General features: G+C 40.3%; 2 protein-coding genes across 6 annotated transcripts in view; both read left to right on the top strand.

The window, feature by feature from the left end:
• The first annotated feature begins 2,823 nt into the window (after window positions 1–2,823).
• pgpep1 (pyroglutamyl-peptidase I) lies at window positions 2,824–13,428 on the top strand. The gene is made up of 5 exons (XM_035416020.1): window positions 2,824–3,050; window positions 6,255–6,307; window positions 8,864–8,980; window positions 9,318–9,550; window positions 10,326–13,428. The coding sequence occupies exons 1-5, from the start codon at window positions 3,017–3,019 to the stop codon at window positions 10,510–10,512; spliced, it is 624 nt and encodes a 207-aa protein (XP_035271911.1). The 5' UTR covers window positions 2,824–3,016; the 3' UTR covers window positions 10,513–13,428.
• Window positions 13,429–14,797: 1,369 nt separating this feature from the next.
• The window catches only part of LOC118225050 (regulator of nonsense transcripts 1), a 15,400-nt gene continuing 11,900 nt past the window's right edge, over window positions 14,798–18,297 (top strand). For 3 of the 5 annotated variants that reach the window (XM_035413058.1, XM_035413057.1, XM_035413060.1), the window contains exons 1-6: window positions 14,798–15,154; window positions 16,415–16,557; window positions 16,713–16,802; window positions 16,941–17,108; window positions 17,663–17,843; window positions 18,259–18,297. The exon at window positions 18,259–18,297 is cut by the window's right edge and continues 123 nt beyond it. In XM_035413058.1, coding sequence (XP_035268949.1) covers window positions 14,984–15,154; window positions 16,415–16,557; window positions 16,713–16,802; window positions 16,941–17,108; window positions 17,663–17,843; window positions 18,259–18,297 — 792 coding nt within the window. In that variant the 5' untranslated portion in view covers window positions 14,798–14,983. The remainder of the gene's footprint in view (window positions 15,155–16,414; window positions 16,558–16,712; window positions 16,803–16,940; window positions 17,109–17,662; window positions 17,844–18,258) is intronic. The other 2 variants (XM_035413061.1, XM_035413059.1) reach the window with 1 other exon arrangement.

The raw sequence follows: 18,297 nt of genomic DNA, 5'->3' as shown, positions 1-18,297 counted from the left end.
AGGGATTTAAAAAAAAAAAAAAGAAAAAGAATTTTGAATAGACAAGCGCAAGCGCATACGGTCACCTTCAATGTAAATTAGTTGTTCTTATCTGCATCTGGGTTCATCTCAAAGTCAACCAGCCATGTTAAAATGTTCACCATCACATTACTATAGGAGTAGCAGGAACACAAAAGAACCCAAGCTAGTTCCTCACACAGCAAAACATTTAGAGCAGTGGTAACCAACCCTGTTCCTGGAGATCTACCATCCCGTAAGTTTCCATTTAAACTCTAATTTGGCACACCTGACTCCACTAATTTGCAGCTCAATGTAGACCTTTAGCTGTTGAAAGAAGTGTGCTTTGTTAGGGTTGGAGTGAAAACCTACAGGATGGTAGGTCTACAGGAACAGGGTTGGTCACCACTGATTTAGAGGGTGTTTTGCTCTGTATGCTTGTTCTAGGACACCACCCTCCCTCCCTCCCCACAGCCCATGACCTCTGGTATGCATATGTACCTCATGGTACTCCTTCTAATGTAGGGCAATGTTGACTATGCAACCCAGAAATTATTGCAGTCTTTGCACAGTGAGGACCACAAATACACTGATGCACCTCAGGCCTTCTTTGTCATGTATATCCCTTTCACACTCATAACCTAGAGTTGACACAGGATATTGAACATGGGTTCAACCTGTGTTTGACCCATTCACACCATACCATGGCCACAGCTTCTGTGTGAAAGGGGTATTGCTGTGGAATATTGGTTTCTTCTACTCTGGATGACTCAATGGTGCCATCTTGTGTATACATACTTCAGCAACTTCCAACGTTTGTATAAGGCTGACTGAAAACAGCATTCAGTCATTTAATTACGTCCTGTTTTTGAATTTGGGGCATTTGTGACCTTTCTAGTGCAGATTGAACGACATTGAAGCTGGCCTAATTGCACCAAGGTGTGTTGATTCAAATCCTTCTCTTTTTATCTATATATTGTTTCCAAGTGGTGACAACTTGGCAGACCGATTTATATCCTGGCTTTCCCTCTCATACTCTGGGTCAACATCACTGGCTCTGTGTTACTAATAGAACAGACTTCCCCCATGTTTTTGTTAATTGTGCTGTCATCACTTACACTCCTTTAAACTTTACATCTAACATTCTGTCCTACGCTCCTCCAAGCCCAATACCATTTACTAGGAATTTTCCATTTCAGTCACTGTAGGTTGCACTCTGGGCTGTGTGTAGTGTGCATGTCACAAGATATTTCATTTACACAGCCTAAATGCCTAAATGAGCCATTCATATTGTCAAAACCATTGTCAGAACTGAACAAAAAGAAGTCATGTGAAAGTAGCCACAAAACATTTTGTCTCAGTAATTTTTGTTCCACCGATGTTTCCAAAATGTCAGATTGTATCATCTAGGCAATCATAATATATATGTTGGATATTTCTAATATTATCCTATTGTTGATGGTTTGACATTCAAGCTCTCAATTCAATGTGCAAACTATTTTGTTTTTACAAATTTTTACAAAAAAATGTATTTGTAATGGTGAGAGGTGCTTGCCATAAAATAGATGTGATTTGCACTTTGTTTCAGTATATTTGCTAAGGGAGTTACTGTCATAATTTCACTTCATTACAGGGCTTGTGATGTGTCAGTCTTACCGATAAGTGATACACAGTCAAGAAGGCCCTAATTGAATTTCAACACTGGCACATTTTAAGTTATGCCTACCTGTTGCACTGTTTATTTTTGCATTTTTTAAAGGAATATTTTCCATAAACTTAAAACTATGAGTGCTAATTTATGGCGAGAGACTTTGGGTTGTTTTTCATCTGTAAACTCAAAAAGAGCCAGGAGGAAGCATGATCAAACCCAACCACCTTTCCTGTGGGTTTTAAATGACAAAAACACATTTTTCATGGTTGTAGAAGACATCATTCCAAGAAGAAAAAAAATCCAGCTACACAGTCAGTTTGATTCTATAATCTTTCACATGTGCTTTGTAGCTAGTTAGCTATAAGCACACTGATCAGTAGTGAAAAGTCTTTGTTTTTCCATTTGGTGGAGAGGCTTACCATTGCTTTTGTTGCCACTTGGCAACCTACTCAGGTCTGAGAGAAAGTATCTGGGTCATCCATCTTAATTCTTGTCTTCTGCAGTATTTCTGGCAAACATAGTTGTGCAAAAATTGAATAGCCTACCTCAGCACTAATGGCTGCCAGACAAATGTTTAAAAGATTCCACACTTAATCCCGTGTATGTGCCTGTGCTTATGACGCCGCTTTTCAAATACCCGCCACAAGACTCACAATGTAAATAGCCTAAACATCGAAAATATGTTTATTTAATGTTTATATCAATTTATGGTTGACAGATGAATATATTCTCCCATTTATTATTCATTAACTCGGTTCCGTCGGATATTATCGAGGATACGTAAATAGCCTATGAGCGAAAAACGTTATAGGGAAGATTACAAGCACCTGTTGGCAGTCAATTTTTTTTTTTTTTTACTTTGAGTTGAGTCTTATGTTTAATGCTAAATTATACTCCCTTTTTGTGAGCTTGTTTGCGATCATTTGTGCTGCTGCGCTAGTTAGCACACCAACACGACAGAGAAAGTTGTGAAATTGAAAGAGCTGTCAAATATTATGAGTGAGTGTGCAGTTATTTTATAAGAATTGTTCGATGTCATTTTATAGGCCTATTCTTAGCAGATTTCCTGCCAGTGATTGTTGTTAACGGGGTACGCGCTGCGCGTCACAGAATCATTCACAGGCAGTCGAATGTTTACGTATGATCAGCTGATGCAGGTGTTTTACGCGATTACGTCAGACGCAGCCTATCAAGGAAAGAGCGAGGAAGACGGAGAAAGAGAAGGGGCAAGTGGAACTAAACCGGTTGCCGTCAGAAAAAGTGCAGAGACAGGGCGAAACCCTTTGCACGGGCGGAAGGACGGGCGGATCTCCTGTTACATTATTGTAGATAACGCAGGTTATTCGAAACAGTTACCACTGGACGACCATGAATAATAGTAAGAGGACTGTTATAGTGACAGGTAAGTGTTGTCAACTTTTCTCGGTTTGCTTTGTATGGTCCGTTGCATATTCTTGCTATCTCTCGAAGTCCTGCGTTGAAACTGGGAGTGACAAACAATGTATCGATGTAGAATCCAAACGTCACATGCTTGACCTACGTATTTTCTTAATTTTCCACACGTCACACTAATAAATACTGAAAAATCTACACCGATTTTTGTTTTGTTTCGCGTATTGGTGAATACAATTGCAACGACAACAACATGTCTCTGAGAGCTGTAGTTGCCTACTTCATGTTTTTATTTAAAGTAACCAGTGGTAGTTTATGTCCATTTAGACTGACAACATGCCTATAGAATAGAATTGTTTTATTTTAATCCAGTTTTTCACTTGAATGATAATCTGTGTTGAACGTAACGAATTCTATATTCTAGGCCTTATGATTGACATAGATTTCTCTTTGTTCACGATGAAGAAAGTAAAGTTACTGAATGTTTAGGTATGACAATAGGCTAACTCATTTCTTCCCATTACAATGGCTCTGTTTCTTCAAGGGAAGTTGGAAAGGTCGTAAATGCACGAGGTCTTGTTAAACCTTGATATTACAGGCATTGTCGCCACAGTTGCGTATTCATTGGAGCCTGTAATATTTAAAATAAGAACTATTCGACTGTAGTTGAAAATTAGCCAGCTGCCTGCTCTCGAAGTATCTCTTCCAGACACAAAGCCCTGTGGAAATCTCGGGTCAGCCAGATAAAAGATGCAGATTGCCTGGGAACAGCGTTTCACACAAAAGAGAGCTGACAAGCAGCTGCCGACCCTTCTCCCCCTTCTAGCCTCCCCCTCAAACAGATAGTCCCAAGAGAACAGAATGGACGATTAATTCTGGGTCCAGTGTTATGGCATTCTATAAAGACATCGTTCCAATCCGTCTATTATAATAGTTTCACAACTTTTTTTGACGGAGTGGAGTGCCAGTGCTTTGGTTATCATTTTTCATCTGAACTATTTTTGGTATTTGCATGCTCTAGGCTATTCTTTGACAAGCTAGAAGCATTTAAATTGCCCATGGAAAGAATACTTTCTGTGTATGTAGTATACTGTATGTTTAGACGTGCCTCTTGGAAAACAATTTGATGTTTTAGTTTTTTTATTTTATGTGAATGAAATACTAAGGAGATTTGCAGTGTTGTACATCATCATAACTTCCACAGTTGGACTGTTAACCAGGGAACAATTAGATCTGTGCAGACTTTACTTTCGTGCCCTTCTGGAATGTGTAAACAATATTGAACGGTGGCTGTACTAAAGTGACTTCAATAAATTCAAGCAAAAGTCAGATGTTCTAACATGAAATTCACCATGGCTGTGAAGTAGCTTGTGGAGAATGTTCTGGCTTTGAGTGGATGCAGCAATAGTGCTATACGAGAGTCACTGTCTTGAGACAGAAGCAGGAGCTGTTCAATCTCTTCCCAGTGTTTTGAAAGATGAAGTTCAAAAGGTGAAGTGCAGGCTGTACCACTTGTGATTTTGCAGAATAAGAGAAAATCAGACTTGCATTTTAGATGAATGACAAGTATACTTCTGAGAACATGTCAGTCTACAAAGCCCAAAATTGTTTTGCTACTGTTTCAGGCTCAGTGTGTTTTTCTTAGAATGTTGAATAGAAATCTCCCAATAAAAATGCAATACATGTATGCCATCACTTTAAACAATACAGTCCTTAATAATCAATTCTGTTGATCCTATTATTAGAATCCTTTATGCACCTCATGCATGGGGCCATCTTTATTTCCCCGCAGCTACTATATTTTGTGTAGTCCAGCAGTTTTACAGTTCACTAGAATTATGGTTCTGTGTAATTCAGCTGTTAACTAAATCACCATTAAGATATTGCATTCTACATTACAGAAATTAAAATGTTAGCACAATGTTGTTACACAACCATTCCTCTTTGGTATTCAAGTTAAGAATCTTAACTTAAGATCTAACATGTATGTTTTACTTCTTTGTTCTTTATACTCAAAGCGCAGTGGCCAGAATCTATGATCACTTTTACGATGACTATGGCATTTTAACATTTATGGGGTTCTGTCCTCAGGGAGAGGCAGAATCTTTCACTGCTCTTGAAGGTATGAAGTGAAAGCCAGGAAATGTGCTTGCAGTTGCTGGTGCTCCAGCTGGAAACCGTCGGTGTAAACCGATGGAGATCAAAAATGCTCCCGAAGAAGATGATGGGCATAGCTGTGTTTCTCCGCCCTGTCCTTGTCACAGCGTCATTTGGCTCCTCAGGATGGCAGGACAGAAGCTGTGTTCTGTCTGAACCTCACAGGAAGCACAGTGAGATAAGAAAGTATGCTGATGGAGCACAGTCACTGCTGAGCAATGTTTTACAGAGGTAGCAAGCAGCATGTGCAAGGTGTAGCTGATGGTGGATATAGGATGGCAGTTATATACATACTGTACTTCCCATGGATTGTAGTGTAGTCCATAGTTTTAGAGTTATGGAGATGGTGGTCTCTTATGAAGGAGAAATCCAGAGAAACTCCTTATGGATACAGCATAATCTTCTGTGTTTTTCAGATCAATGTTTCATTGGGACATATTGCTGAACCAGATGTGAGGCCATGAATCTATTGAGGTCTTGGGTGCTTCTCCACACTGCTGCTTTACAGCATATAGTGGCTGTCAATTTGAAAGTAGTCCAGGTGGAACAGTGAGTTTCAGATCAGTATTAAATTCAATAGCTCAATCATGCAATCCAATTCATTGAGAGCTTGAAAGGAAGTAAAGCCAGCATACAGGCTGGCTTTACTTCCTTTCAAGCTCTCAATGAATTGGATTGCATGATTGAGCTATTGAATTTAATACTGATCTGCAACTTGACATCCCTTAACTGGAGTGGGGCTAGCATATATGGAGTGCCCTGAGGGCTATGGATGGGAAGCACTGATTTAATTCATGGATGGTAATCTTTAGTCCTTGAGAGATGTAGGACCTGCTCACTTTAAGTCAGGGAACTTGATAGGAAGCCGATTAATATGGGAAAGATGTATCAGTTTTTAGGAACTGCTGCAGTCCATTCCTGCTGACCTGTCCTGATGTGTGCCATCAACTGCACCTGGGTTATCTCTCAAGCTTAGTTCATGGGAAGTCATATAATACGGAGATGGTCATATACCACTCATAAACAAAGTATTATATCTGCTCTGCTTATTTTACAGGTTTTGGGCCCTTTGGAGAACACTCTATCAATGCCAGCTGGGTGGCAGTACAGGTAGGAGTCACCTCAGCACATTTCACCAACTGTAGAGAACCCGCTCTGCAACTCCAATTTCACACATTAGGATGACCGTTTCGCTTCCAGTGCAGCGGTGTCACGGAATCCTTTTTCCGCACCATTCGGAACTCACATGACTGACCCGCACAGAACAGATGAGGGATTTCAGTGCGTACATGGTCAACAGTGCTTCCAGAGAATGCCGAGTGACACCCTCTGTGCCACCAGCCCCGGGTCTTGCCTGAAAGAAAGTAGTTCACCTTGCCCTCCTCATCTTCCTCGTCATCCAGTCTATTTCTGAATCGAGTCTTTTCTGTCAAAGCACCTCCTCCATTGACACAAAAGTGTCAAAAGTGAAAAGCTTTTTCAGGGCATGAAGCACACTGATGCAGTTTGTGAAACGTGTGTCAGTGTGGCTCTTGCTCTGATAAATCATCCCCTGCTTATGTATTTCCTGCTGAATGCTAAGGTGAGTGGCAGTCATATAGCAGGCAGGTTGAAGACACTGTATCAGGTGAAGCTTTTCCGGTGAAGCGGGCTGGCTATGTTGCTTCCTGCATTTGGGCAGCCTTGTGGCAGTGTTGAGATATGCATGTAGTTCTGTTCTTTTTAAAGGCTCAGGGAATTGCAACACAAACTGAAATCTTTGAGTCTCTTTCCCATCCTCCTTCACTTGTGTGACCTGCATCTCAATGAGGAGAAGGAAAAAATCAATTTAAAGCAACTTAACTAAGTGCCTGCAGTGCTGCTAAGCAGAGGCTGAACGGGCAGTAAATTTAGTTGGAAATTGATAAATGTATTGGTTCTTTCTCTGACTGCCGGTTGTTTCTTTTACATGAGCTAATGCCCAGGCTGTGAATCACCATTTTACTGCTCAAATGTTGGGGAGAGTAACTGGAATTCAGGTGTAGATTCTATCCTTGTTTATGACTGTGTTAATTTGCTGTGTCTCTCATTGACAGTGTGCCGCATAAGTCACAAGGTTAAAGAAAGAGCATCAATTAATTCTCAACCTTGTGACCGCATTTTAGTTGAACGCAGTCTTTATGTCATTCCACTCTTTGAGATGTTGCCTACATTTATTATTTGAAAAAAATAAATGTATCACTTTACTAGTTTAATACTGATATCTTATGCTTCCTACTATTTTATTCTGGTTGCAGCTGGGCGTCATACATCTAAAAATATTAATATTCAAATGGTTGTTAGTCTTGTATCAACAAGCACAATATCTGAAATAGAACATGGGAACAATTTCTGAAGACGAATGGCTCAATTAATCATATTGTTATTATTTATTTTTTTTTATCTGCTTAACAGAGCAACTTAATTAGCCTCTATTTTTATTTTAAAGTTACTGAATTATCATTCAAGACACACATAGAGATGTCATGAATGGCCGGAAATATCATGTGTGCAAACTCTCCAGAGTATCAGAAGAATCGTCTCATGGGTCCCTGGGTAATCTCACCAGCAAAGTCCCAGAAATCTTTCCAGAGGAGGAAGAATCTATGCTGGTCTGCCGTTTGATGTTAATTAAAGTGCTTCCTTTTGGTGTGGAGGAAGGCGGTAGTTTTCCTCCTGGGTGGGGGGGTAAAAGAAGTAGTCCTAATTGAAGCCAAATCTGATTTCATTGGAAACATGTTCTTATCTGAGGTCTGAGTCATGGTGCCTTCGTGAGTTGTGAATTTCAATTGAGGTCCGGAGCAGGAGCGAGGTTAATGTGTGGACTATGCTGGGGGAAGGGCGCTGGGCTTTATTGGGAAATTAGAAGGGGACAATGGTTGTCAGGGTGTCTAGACAGACCTGATAAGGATATTAAATGCAAACAAAGGGCTGCTTTGTGTAGGGGTCAGGGACTTGGTCAAACAAGACTCCTTTCAATATTTATGGGGACCGGCGGCCGAGGTCTTTGCCCCCGGTTGTGGGGGGATTAGGATTGGATGTGGGAGAAGTCACACTGAATGGACACTTGGGTACACTCTTCCCATCTCCCCCATTTTCACCCAAAATGGCCGCACCTCTGTTTGTGTAATTATCTGTTATGGCTGTTGTCTGCCTGTTTCTCATTTGTTCTTTCTGGGTGTATAAAATTATTAACAATGTACTGGACAGAGCCAATTCTGGACAGATTTATTTTAATTTCAAAGAACCTGTGCTTTTTCAGTTGGGTCAGCTGTTTTGAATTATTATTATTGTTATAATAATAATAATAATAATAATAATGATTATTATTATTATAAATTATAAATAATAATTATTAATGGTGGAAAAAAGATGAAATGAGACCAGTGTAGTTGAGGAAAGCACACGCACAGAGTATCTTAAACCGCATGATAAAGCAACCTTTTCTGTTTTATCTTCAGCCTACCTCTTCCTGTTCTCTCTTGGCTGACATCTGTGTAGTAAGCTAAATTAAACGCTGATACAATGCTAAAGCAGTTCCCAGTGAATCATACATGTGTTCATAGCTAGAGCTATCTGGCCATGCTGGCAGTTAAAATACAGAAAAGCAGGTGCTGAATGAACCATGTGCACCTGCTCCTCTCCCAGGAACTGAAAAAACTGGGGCTGGGCCATGATGTGGACCTGCACGTGTACGAGGTGCCTGTAGAGTACCAGACCGTCCAGAGCCTGGTGCCATCGCTATGGAAACAGTACCATCCACAGGTATGGTTCATCTTGCGGCTGCTCTTTTCCACACCATTAAAACACCTGTGGGTCAGGGTTCAGTCGTGCACAGACATAGAGCGTTTTACTGCATTCTGGTCCACTTCCACTGTACATTGAAAATTGAAAAGGGAATCTAAATGATTCTTGATCTGATGGAAGGGCAGGCTCAAACAAACTCCTGCTGATCCAGCCTGACATGATTTCTTAAAGATTATCAAACAAGATGCACCACCTGTACAATGCTGTGCGATTTGCACTGGTGTTAAAAACCCTAATTGATGAATAACTTTTACCTGTTGTGACACATCATCCTTTAAAATGCCCCATCTCTCAGTTGGTGGTGCACGTAGGGTTGTCAGGGATGGCAACCACCGTCACCTTGGAGAAGTGTGGCCGCAACCACGGTTACAAAGGCCTGGACAACTGCAGCTTCTCCCCCGACACTCAGTGCTGCATCGACGGGGGACCTGACTGCATCGACTCCATTATCGACATGGACTCTGTGTGCAAGAGGGTGACTGCCGCAGGTCTAGGGGTGGCTGTTTCTGTGTCCAAGGATGCTGGCCGGTAAGTATGCACCACCTTCCTGGGAGCGAAGTTAGCATTAGGTATGGTTAGCATTAGATAGCATTAGCATTAGACAGCTTTAGTAGAATTAAACTTTGCTTTACAGTTTGTGCTGGCGATTATAGATTTTCTGTGTTTATACCATGAACTGGAATTGTCCAGCATGGTATCAGTGTCCAGTTCATATCATCATATGAAATCAGTTGATAAGAAGCTGACTGAATATTTTATACTATTATATTATAGTGCATATTGGCTATACAAGTATGCTAAATGAAAGCCTTCATTGCTTATTGCACAATTCTTCTGTCCTGAATTTATTTCCAGTGTACCATAGAATATCCACACTCAACATTTTTCATTTTAGATGAAGCTAGATCACAAAAATTGGCATACTGCTTTCATTAGCGAAATGGTGTTTTATGCTGATGGCAGCCTTCTAACTTTTAAGTAAAAAATTTAAACATCACCAGAGGAGTACAGTCTAATTAGAGAGAAATACATCCTCTTTTTTGCACTAGCTACCATGAGTTAAGTACTCAATAGCTTGAAATAAAATAGAAGCTATTATTCACCAGTCTGTACTCTATACCTGTGATTACATCTGGATATTTTTGGCCTTTATGGAGGGATTTATCTCTCTGTCTCACACTCACACACAGGTGCGCGCACACACACATGCACATACGCACGCACGCACACACACACACACAGTGTGAGCCTATAAGGATAGGGTTAAGCAGTTTCTGAGCCCGTTTCCTGTTTCCCCTGGCAGGTACCTGTGTGACTACACCTACTACACGTCACTGTACCTGAGCCGCGGACGCTCGGCCTTCGTGCACGTGCCCCCGCTGGGGAAGCCGTATAGCGCCGAGGACCTGGGCCGGGCTCTGCAGGCCATTGTCCACGAGATGCTGGACCTGCTGGACCAGGCCGAGAACAAGATCCACTGCCAGCACTGACGCTAAGCCACCTGCAGCCACCACACAGCAAAAGCCAGCTCCCAGACAGACCCACCCCTGGCCCCCCAAGAGGGATTGTACTTAAACACAACCAGCCAGACAGAGCTGATGACTCCCTCCCTCAGGCTCACCCCACCCCCTCCCCCCACACACACACACCTCACCGTCCACACATTCCCAAACAACCCCTCTGAGAGAGAGGACCAATAGGGTTGGAGGACTGGAGTGAGAGAGGGAGGGAGCGATGGGAGAGATTCAGTTTGGTGCGAACGTGCCCGTCGGTGATGAGCGAGGATGCCGCACGGGAGGGGATGGTTAGACCAGCGGGTACCACAGGATGGAGAACAGTTGGAACTCGCGGCAGCATGGTGGACAGGAGGCCCAGTAGTATATCTGGCGAGAGTGCAGTTGGAGGGACGTCAGTGTGTCAGCATGGTACAGTAACACACTTATCACAGATTCAGGCCCCTCTGAGTCCTCCCATTATTATTCAACCTACAAACCCAATCTTATTTATTTCTCTGTCATTCTTCAAATTATTATCTCATTTATTTACCAGCATTTTCATTTTTTGTCTCATTGAACAGTTTTATCTTCGATAATTAAAAAAAAAATCATTTATTGAAGCCACAAATATAAGGTGCCAATAGAATTATTGTGGAAATACAGTTAACTGTGATATATTGTACGCTCAGATTTGCTGACTTGGTTTTTAATGAGATTTGGATTCAGTGTGGACATGTTCATTTCCCACCTGTGGAAACATTTTAAAGTGGAGGGTAATAGTGAAAGCTCACTACTTTCAGGCCTACGGTGCTCCAAATTTATTTTAAAAAATTCAGAGAACAAGCAAAGTATCTTAATATTAAATACTGCATCTAAAGCCTTTCAACCCTTAACTTCTTTTATTTTGGCTAAAACCATGACTGGTTTTGTGAACCCAAGTCCTTTTCTTGATACAAATAGTTGATGTGCTTTTAATGTGAAACCCTAACTTCTGCTGTTTTACATAAGGAATACTGATACTTCTGACATTCTTTTTTTCTTTATAAGAAGCTATGCTGTACCTTCTGTTGCTAAGGTTATTTATGTCATGTCGCTGGTTTGCTCTTTTTGTTTATCGTCTTCTTGATGACCGTTTAGGCTACACAGAGCATTTATTTTTAACCACCATAATGAATTTTGTTTGTGTGTGTCATCACAGTTGTGAATGCTTGTGTCCTATACAAATTTTATCACGGCTCAGCTTCCAGTATTATAAGATGTACTGTAGATATACTGTATGGCCTTTATTCTGGATTCTTCCTGTGATGTTTCTCAAATTTTGGATGACTGTGAGTCATAAATATGCCTGATTTTAATACACTCAGAAAATGCGATACTGTATGCAGCAATGTTCATTTACAATAATCCAGACATGCTTTTTTCAGTGTCTTTCTGGATTCAATTTTTGTTTTACTGTGAATGTGAAGTTTAAAATATTCAACCTAATTTGGTTGTTTTTATCTTCAGTGTTGAGAAGAGTCACTTGGACTTGCAAAATGATTTAATTTAATTTAATTGTTTTCCTTTTCCTTTAATGGGAGAAATTGGATGTGAATTGTGATTTCATGCAAGAACTAGTATGTTTACACACATGGAGCTAACATACTCAATTATTGTCTGTTGCCTACTAGTTCTTTTCAGAAGGGTCATAGTCCTTTCCATAGAGTATGTAACTATTATTTTCATGATCACAGTGCACCGGGGGCAAAGCTGTGTCATATTTATGCACTTCAAAATTCCTGATTATACTTGTATACTGTACGAATATATTCAAATGTTTTCTTTCATTGGAGTTCTATACCACCCTCTAGTGGTGCATGTGTATAACACCCTGTAAACCACATATTTCAGCTGTCTGGATTATTCTGATCTATTCAAATCAGTTTCAAACGTGTTATCTATTTCAGAGTTTTAGCTTTTAAGTAAGGGTTTTAACTTTAATACCTTATCAATTGTTTGGAACATCGCAGATTTATCTCAGCATAAAATGCTCTATTTCATCTTGGTTTCTGGTGAGTTGACATGAAATAAGCCTGCTCATTCAGCTCCATTGGCCAACACTGACACAAAAGACTCCTCTAAAAAGTTTTTAGTTATTGTCTCTCATAGCAGGAGCCTGTTTGTCCTGACATTTCTGTTCCCAAGCAGCAGCATTTCCACATTGATGAGAAATAGACTCAGTCAGTGACTGAATCTGGAACTGAGGTGTTTAATGAAAAATCAAAATGACACCGAGTTATACAGTGACTAAAAGGTCATTTTGAGTAAATTACTAGTCATTTTCATTATGCCTGTCACCCTTGAAATTATAATTGTGTTATGAATTTAGCTATTGGTGGCATCAAGGAGCAAATACAGAAAACTGATATATTCAGTGTTCAAAAAGGCATATTTATTTCTTGCAAGTTTCTAAATGTAAACTGACCATCCGGTTACGATAAATGTGGTGCCTTTTAAACCAAATTACATAATTGGAAAGGGCTTTGTAAATCATCGTAGATAAATATTTCTCTGAAAAAAATACTCTTGTTAATCTGTCAAGTATCTACAACCTAAGCCCCAATATATGCTCTTTCCAAAATTAATGGTTTTACATTGAGGAAAAAATGTAAAATGTATACCTACCTCTTCTATTGTTCCCTTATTCTAAATGTGATTGTTGTTTATTTTTGTGGTAAACCATATATAATTATGACACCTAGATTTATATCAAAGTCCTCTGTACAGGAAATATATTTTCCCATAAATATTTGGTATAAGGCTTTTAAGCTGAACCATGTCTTTGTAACTTTGTAAATGACAATGATCTTGTCATTGAAAATGGCTGTACCGGCCAAAAATTTCAAAATGTTTTAAAATAAAAAAGATGAATCCTAAAATGAAATTTCCATGGAGTCTTTCTTTATAGTACATCTGTGTTCAGAGTTTATGACTAATTTAAACATCAGTGATGCTATATAGGGGACTTCTTTCATTATTCCTGGTTTCAAATCAAGAAAGTATATCTGATTAAGTTATTATACCATCTAGCGCTGCACATTATTGTGTAATACGTTGTACTGCCAGAATTTTTTTAGTTACAGCAGTGAATTACAGTTCTCAAGTTGTTAATGTTACATTTGATGCAGTTGTAGTCTAATGTAAAAACAAAAAAATTATTTTATTTCAAAATAGCAATATATTGTAATAATATATTTCAATATAGCAACACAAATGTTTCCACATGTCGCTATCTTCTAGCCTTGAGCTAGATGTTCTGTTCTGTTATCTCTCTTAGGAGGACTGAGAGATGTCTATGTGTCTGCATCATTGCAGCATCTGCATCTAATGTGATAATGGAATTGAACATAATCAATAGTTTTACAATAATGGATTTGCAATACTAGCAAACATATTAGCAGCCTGGCTCCAAAAATTTTGATCTAAGAGAGTATGTCACAAGCACTGCTTGTGATACCAATTTTGATAAACTACATTTTATTTGTTTTAAACATATACAGCTGTTTATTGAAATGGAAAATTGATTTAAAAAGTTAAAACTGTAGAATTATCTTTTATAGGTTTTTTGTAAATGGCATAAAAGACTACATTTAAATAATACACATATTTGCATTTATGGTTTTGCTTTTTAGAATGTATGGCTTGTGACATTTATGTGGCTAGCAGGTCAACTGCCATTTTAATGTTTCTTAGCCCCCCAAATATAAAATAAATACATAGTGTAAATAAATATAATTCTGTAGCAACTTTTTGTAGCTAAATTTTTTCATCATTTTTATTTATTTATAATAAAAATATTTTTATTTGTATTTAAATTAATTCTTTGTTTTTAATAGTAAGACAAATACATTTTTGAAGAATGCGTTTAAGATTTTGTTTGCTTATTGAAGAGCCATTTCTTCCATCTATAACATCTATACCTCTGGAATGCAATCAGAAATATTTTCATCCAATACATGTGACATTTTTCATTAATTTTGATGACTGTATATGTCAATTTAATTTATTCTTTGAATGATTATTACACCTTAATTTTAGATTATGCAGTCAGTTGCTATTCAACAAAATTGATATTGGAAACTTTAGAACTATAATTTACTTTCGCGCTTAAACTGTAACTGTACATCTCCCAAGACAGAGGGAGCTAGGTACTGTATTTTCTTTGCCCAAGACCATCAATTTCATATTATGTAAAACAAAAAAAAACTTTCTGTGTATACGTCACTGACATTACGTAGTACGCTATGTTTAGCTGAGAATTTCGTCAGTGTTTGGTGTGGGAGTTGAAGCTCTCGAGGTGTTCGAATTCTGTTTTAGTCCAAATTTAGCTCGGAACCAGAGATAGTGTGGGGACTTGACTGTTGGGGCTGCCCATCGATTCTGTCTGTACAATTGGAGCTGTTAAATATCCAACAATAACGAAGAAATGAGCGTGGAGGCGTACGGGCCGAGCTCACAGACTCTAACCTTCCTGGACACCGAGGAAGCGGAGTTGCTTGGAGCCGATACCCAGGGTTCGGAGTTCGAGTTCACCGACTTCACTTTGCCCAGCCAGACGCAAACGCAAGGCCAAACCCAGAGTCAGCTGGACAACCAGGTATGTGCGCATTGTTGGCACAGAATACATGTGAAACATTGGCTAAATGGACAGCGTTAGCTTCGTTTCTAAATATGAAACCAGCGTGCTGGTAGGCTAGCCAGCTACTAGCTGGCTAGCTAGCTATCCCAGTGTGGTGGAAGGAACGGCACTTAGGCCTGACGCATCGATAACGCCAATTTACGAGGTTCAGTGGCAAGCACTTGCTTTTACAGGCTGTATTGTATATTATACAGAAGTTACGTTTTTTAGGTTTATTTGCGAGTTTAGAAGCGAATGACACGTCCGGCTTGTCTTCAATGGAATAACTTACGCGCATATATGGGCAGCTGCAGGCCCCCTTAGCTCCAAGTGGCCAGCTAGCAGGTAACCGGTGGATCCTCATCGTGTCACAGTGTTTTTGGGCGAATGACACAATTTTTGGCTAGCTAGTTTGGTTGTTGTCAAATTGGCTGTGCTGCCGGCTATTTCATATATAAGGCCAGCATATATAGTTATAATGTTAGCCACTTATGAAAGTGTCAAGAATGCTGTGGCACTGTAGCTAACTTGTTAGCTAAGGGCTAACGTTACTAGCTGTGTAAACGTAACATGTTAGCTAGCGCTTGCTCTGTGTTGAAATTGGCTACCTCCGGATAGCAAATGTTATGCCGTGGAGTGCAAAGGAGCGGCATGTTTGGCCGAATGTGCCTGAGCTGTTAGCCAGGCGCGAAACCCGGAAAAGCCAACACGCTCGCAAATACCTCTCTAGCTAAGTAAGTTAACGTTACCTTAATTTAACTTATTTTAGTTATGGTTTGATGTGACACAGTCGAACCGAGTTTCGTGGCTTAAGTAACTAGCAAGCTAGATAGTGGGTACCGAAGTTACCGTAACAGCGGAGCTCGGAGCTTGTAGTTTTTCGCGCTAACACTCTTTCGCGGTTCATTGATTCACCGGTGTTATGTTGCATAGCTTTATAGCCCATAGACGAAAATATATTTTCTCGCCAACAGTTCGCACTGAATTTGAAGTTGGCGATAACGAGTAACTTTATTTCTTGCTGGCAAATCATGTATGCATCCATGTATGTATGTTTGTTTGTTTGTTTACTTCTGTCCTGGAATGAAAGCGCTTATGCTGACTAGCAACTTTAAGTCATCCACGGACAGAACCGTCCACATCACAAGCTTAACAACACCAAGTATTTGAACTGGATTGTTCTAGACATTTGAGTGTCTAATTTGTATTTCTTAGAAAGTGTGTTGCTTTTATGCAAAGGTGAACGGGCCTGATGGAGTTTTGCAGAACGGAGGGGTCGATGACGGTGTTGCGAAAACCAGCCAGCTCTTGGCTGAACTGAATTTTGAGGAAGATGAAGAGGACACCTATTACACCAAAGACCTCCCGGTGCATGCTTGCAGGTATTGTAGGGAAGAGGATGTATGCTGTTGTCCACTGTCATTAACCAGTGTGTTCTACAGGTTTCTGCATTTTTGCATACCATGCCAACTTTAATTAACGCATGAATTTGAAATGGTCAAACCATCATCTCTGATTAATAATACTGTCATTCCAGCTACTGTGGCATCCATGATCCTGCTTGTGTTGTCTATTGTAACACCAGTAAGAAGTGGTTCTGCAATGGACGTGGCAACACCTCTGGCAGGTTTGTACGATAAGCAATAAAAACGTGCGTGCATAATGAACTGTTTTCAAAACGGTCTTATGCATGCTCGCATTTTTGTCGGAGAAACGGGTGTATGTTTGTAAATGTGGGTCGATTGGATGTTTGTTGTTCTTCCAGCCACATTGTGAACCACTTGGTGCGAGCCAAGTGCAAAGAAGTGACTCTCCACAAAGACGGGCCTCTGGGGGAGACCGTGCTGGAGTGCTACAACTGCGGCTGTCGCAACGTCTTCCTTCTGGGCTTCATCCCAGCTAAGGCAGATTCTGTGGTGGTGCTTCTCTGCAGGTAAGTACTGTGTGTGAAAGCAACAGGGAGGCACAACACCAGTGCTTCCAGTAGGAGTTTGGGATTTATTTGGCAGTCTCACTTCTGGAATCTAAGGTGTTGGTTGTGAGGCCACCAAGTGTATTAGTGAGTTTTGGACTGTGTAGCAATCTGTGAAAAACATAATTTTCTAAATATATACATTTAATAAAACACTATCAGCTGTGTACATGGTGTCTTCAAATTATTTGCTATCTGTCCGCTATTGCAAACAGCCTTGATTTAACCAGGGGAAACCCAAATAAAACCATGGTCTCTTTTTGAAGGGACTCTACAATAAGAAATTTAAGACATCTAAAAAGCAAAATTACGAAAAATGTGCCTAGAATGCAAAATTATACTCCAAGTAGAATATTAATTGATTAATTACTGATGTTTTTCTGCTTTTCTAATACATTGAATATTATGTCTCATAATTTATGATTTCTGTCTTGTGATCACCTTCAGTCATGTGCTGACTGATTGATTGACTGATTGATTTTGACATTGACGTTGGGGGAATGTGTTGGAAACAGGCAGCCATGTGCCAGCCAGAGCAGCCTGAAGGACATCAACTGGGACAGCTCCCAGTGGCAGCCTCTGATCCAGGACCGCTGCTTCCTGTCCTGGCTGGTGAAGATCCCCTCCGAGCAGGAGCAGCTGAGGGCCCGCCAGATCACCGCCCAGCAGATCAACAAGCTGGAGGAGCTCTGGAAGGTACTGCCGGGCACGTCTCCACCTGTGACCTTGTCAGGCGCAAATACAGCCATTACCATGAAATGAGTAGAGCATGAATGACCAGAGAAAGGGTTATATCGGTCCAGTACTCAAGTCCAAACCTCACGTGTAGAGATCCAGGTATCTAGCATACTGACCTGTGACATTCCTCAGTCTATGTTCACAGCAGTGACTTCCCACGTAACTTATTAGTTAATCATGCAGTGGTCTGGCTAAACTGGCTTGAGACCAGCAGTTCTGGTCTGACTGCAAAAGTGAAGTTTGGTGCATCCGAGAGCATTTGTTGAAATGCAGACTTGAGCTTATTCTTGTCGCAAAGTAACAAGCTGTCTAGTGAAGTTTCTGCCTGGCCTTGGTCCTGGTCCTGGTCTACAGCTCTTTTGTATTTTCCCAGGAAAACCCCACGGCCACCCTGGAGGACCTGGAGAAGCCT

This window comes from Anguilla anguilla, chromosome 4 (genome assembly GCF_013347855.1).
Source record: "Anguilla anguilla isolate fAngAng1 chromosome 4, fAngAng1.pri, whole genome shotgun sequence".
Classification (NCBI taxonomy): Eukaryota; Metazoa; Chordata; class Actinopteri; order Anguilliformes; family Anguillidae; genus Anguilla; species Anguilla anguilla.
Note: the sequence above shows the minus strand (reverse complement) of the source record. Positions and strands in the feature narration are given on the sequence as shown.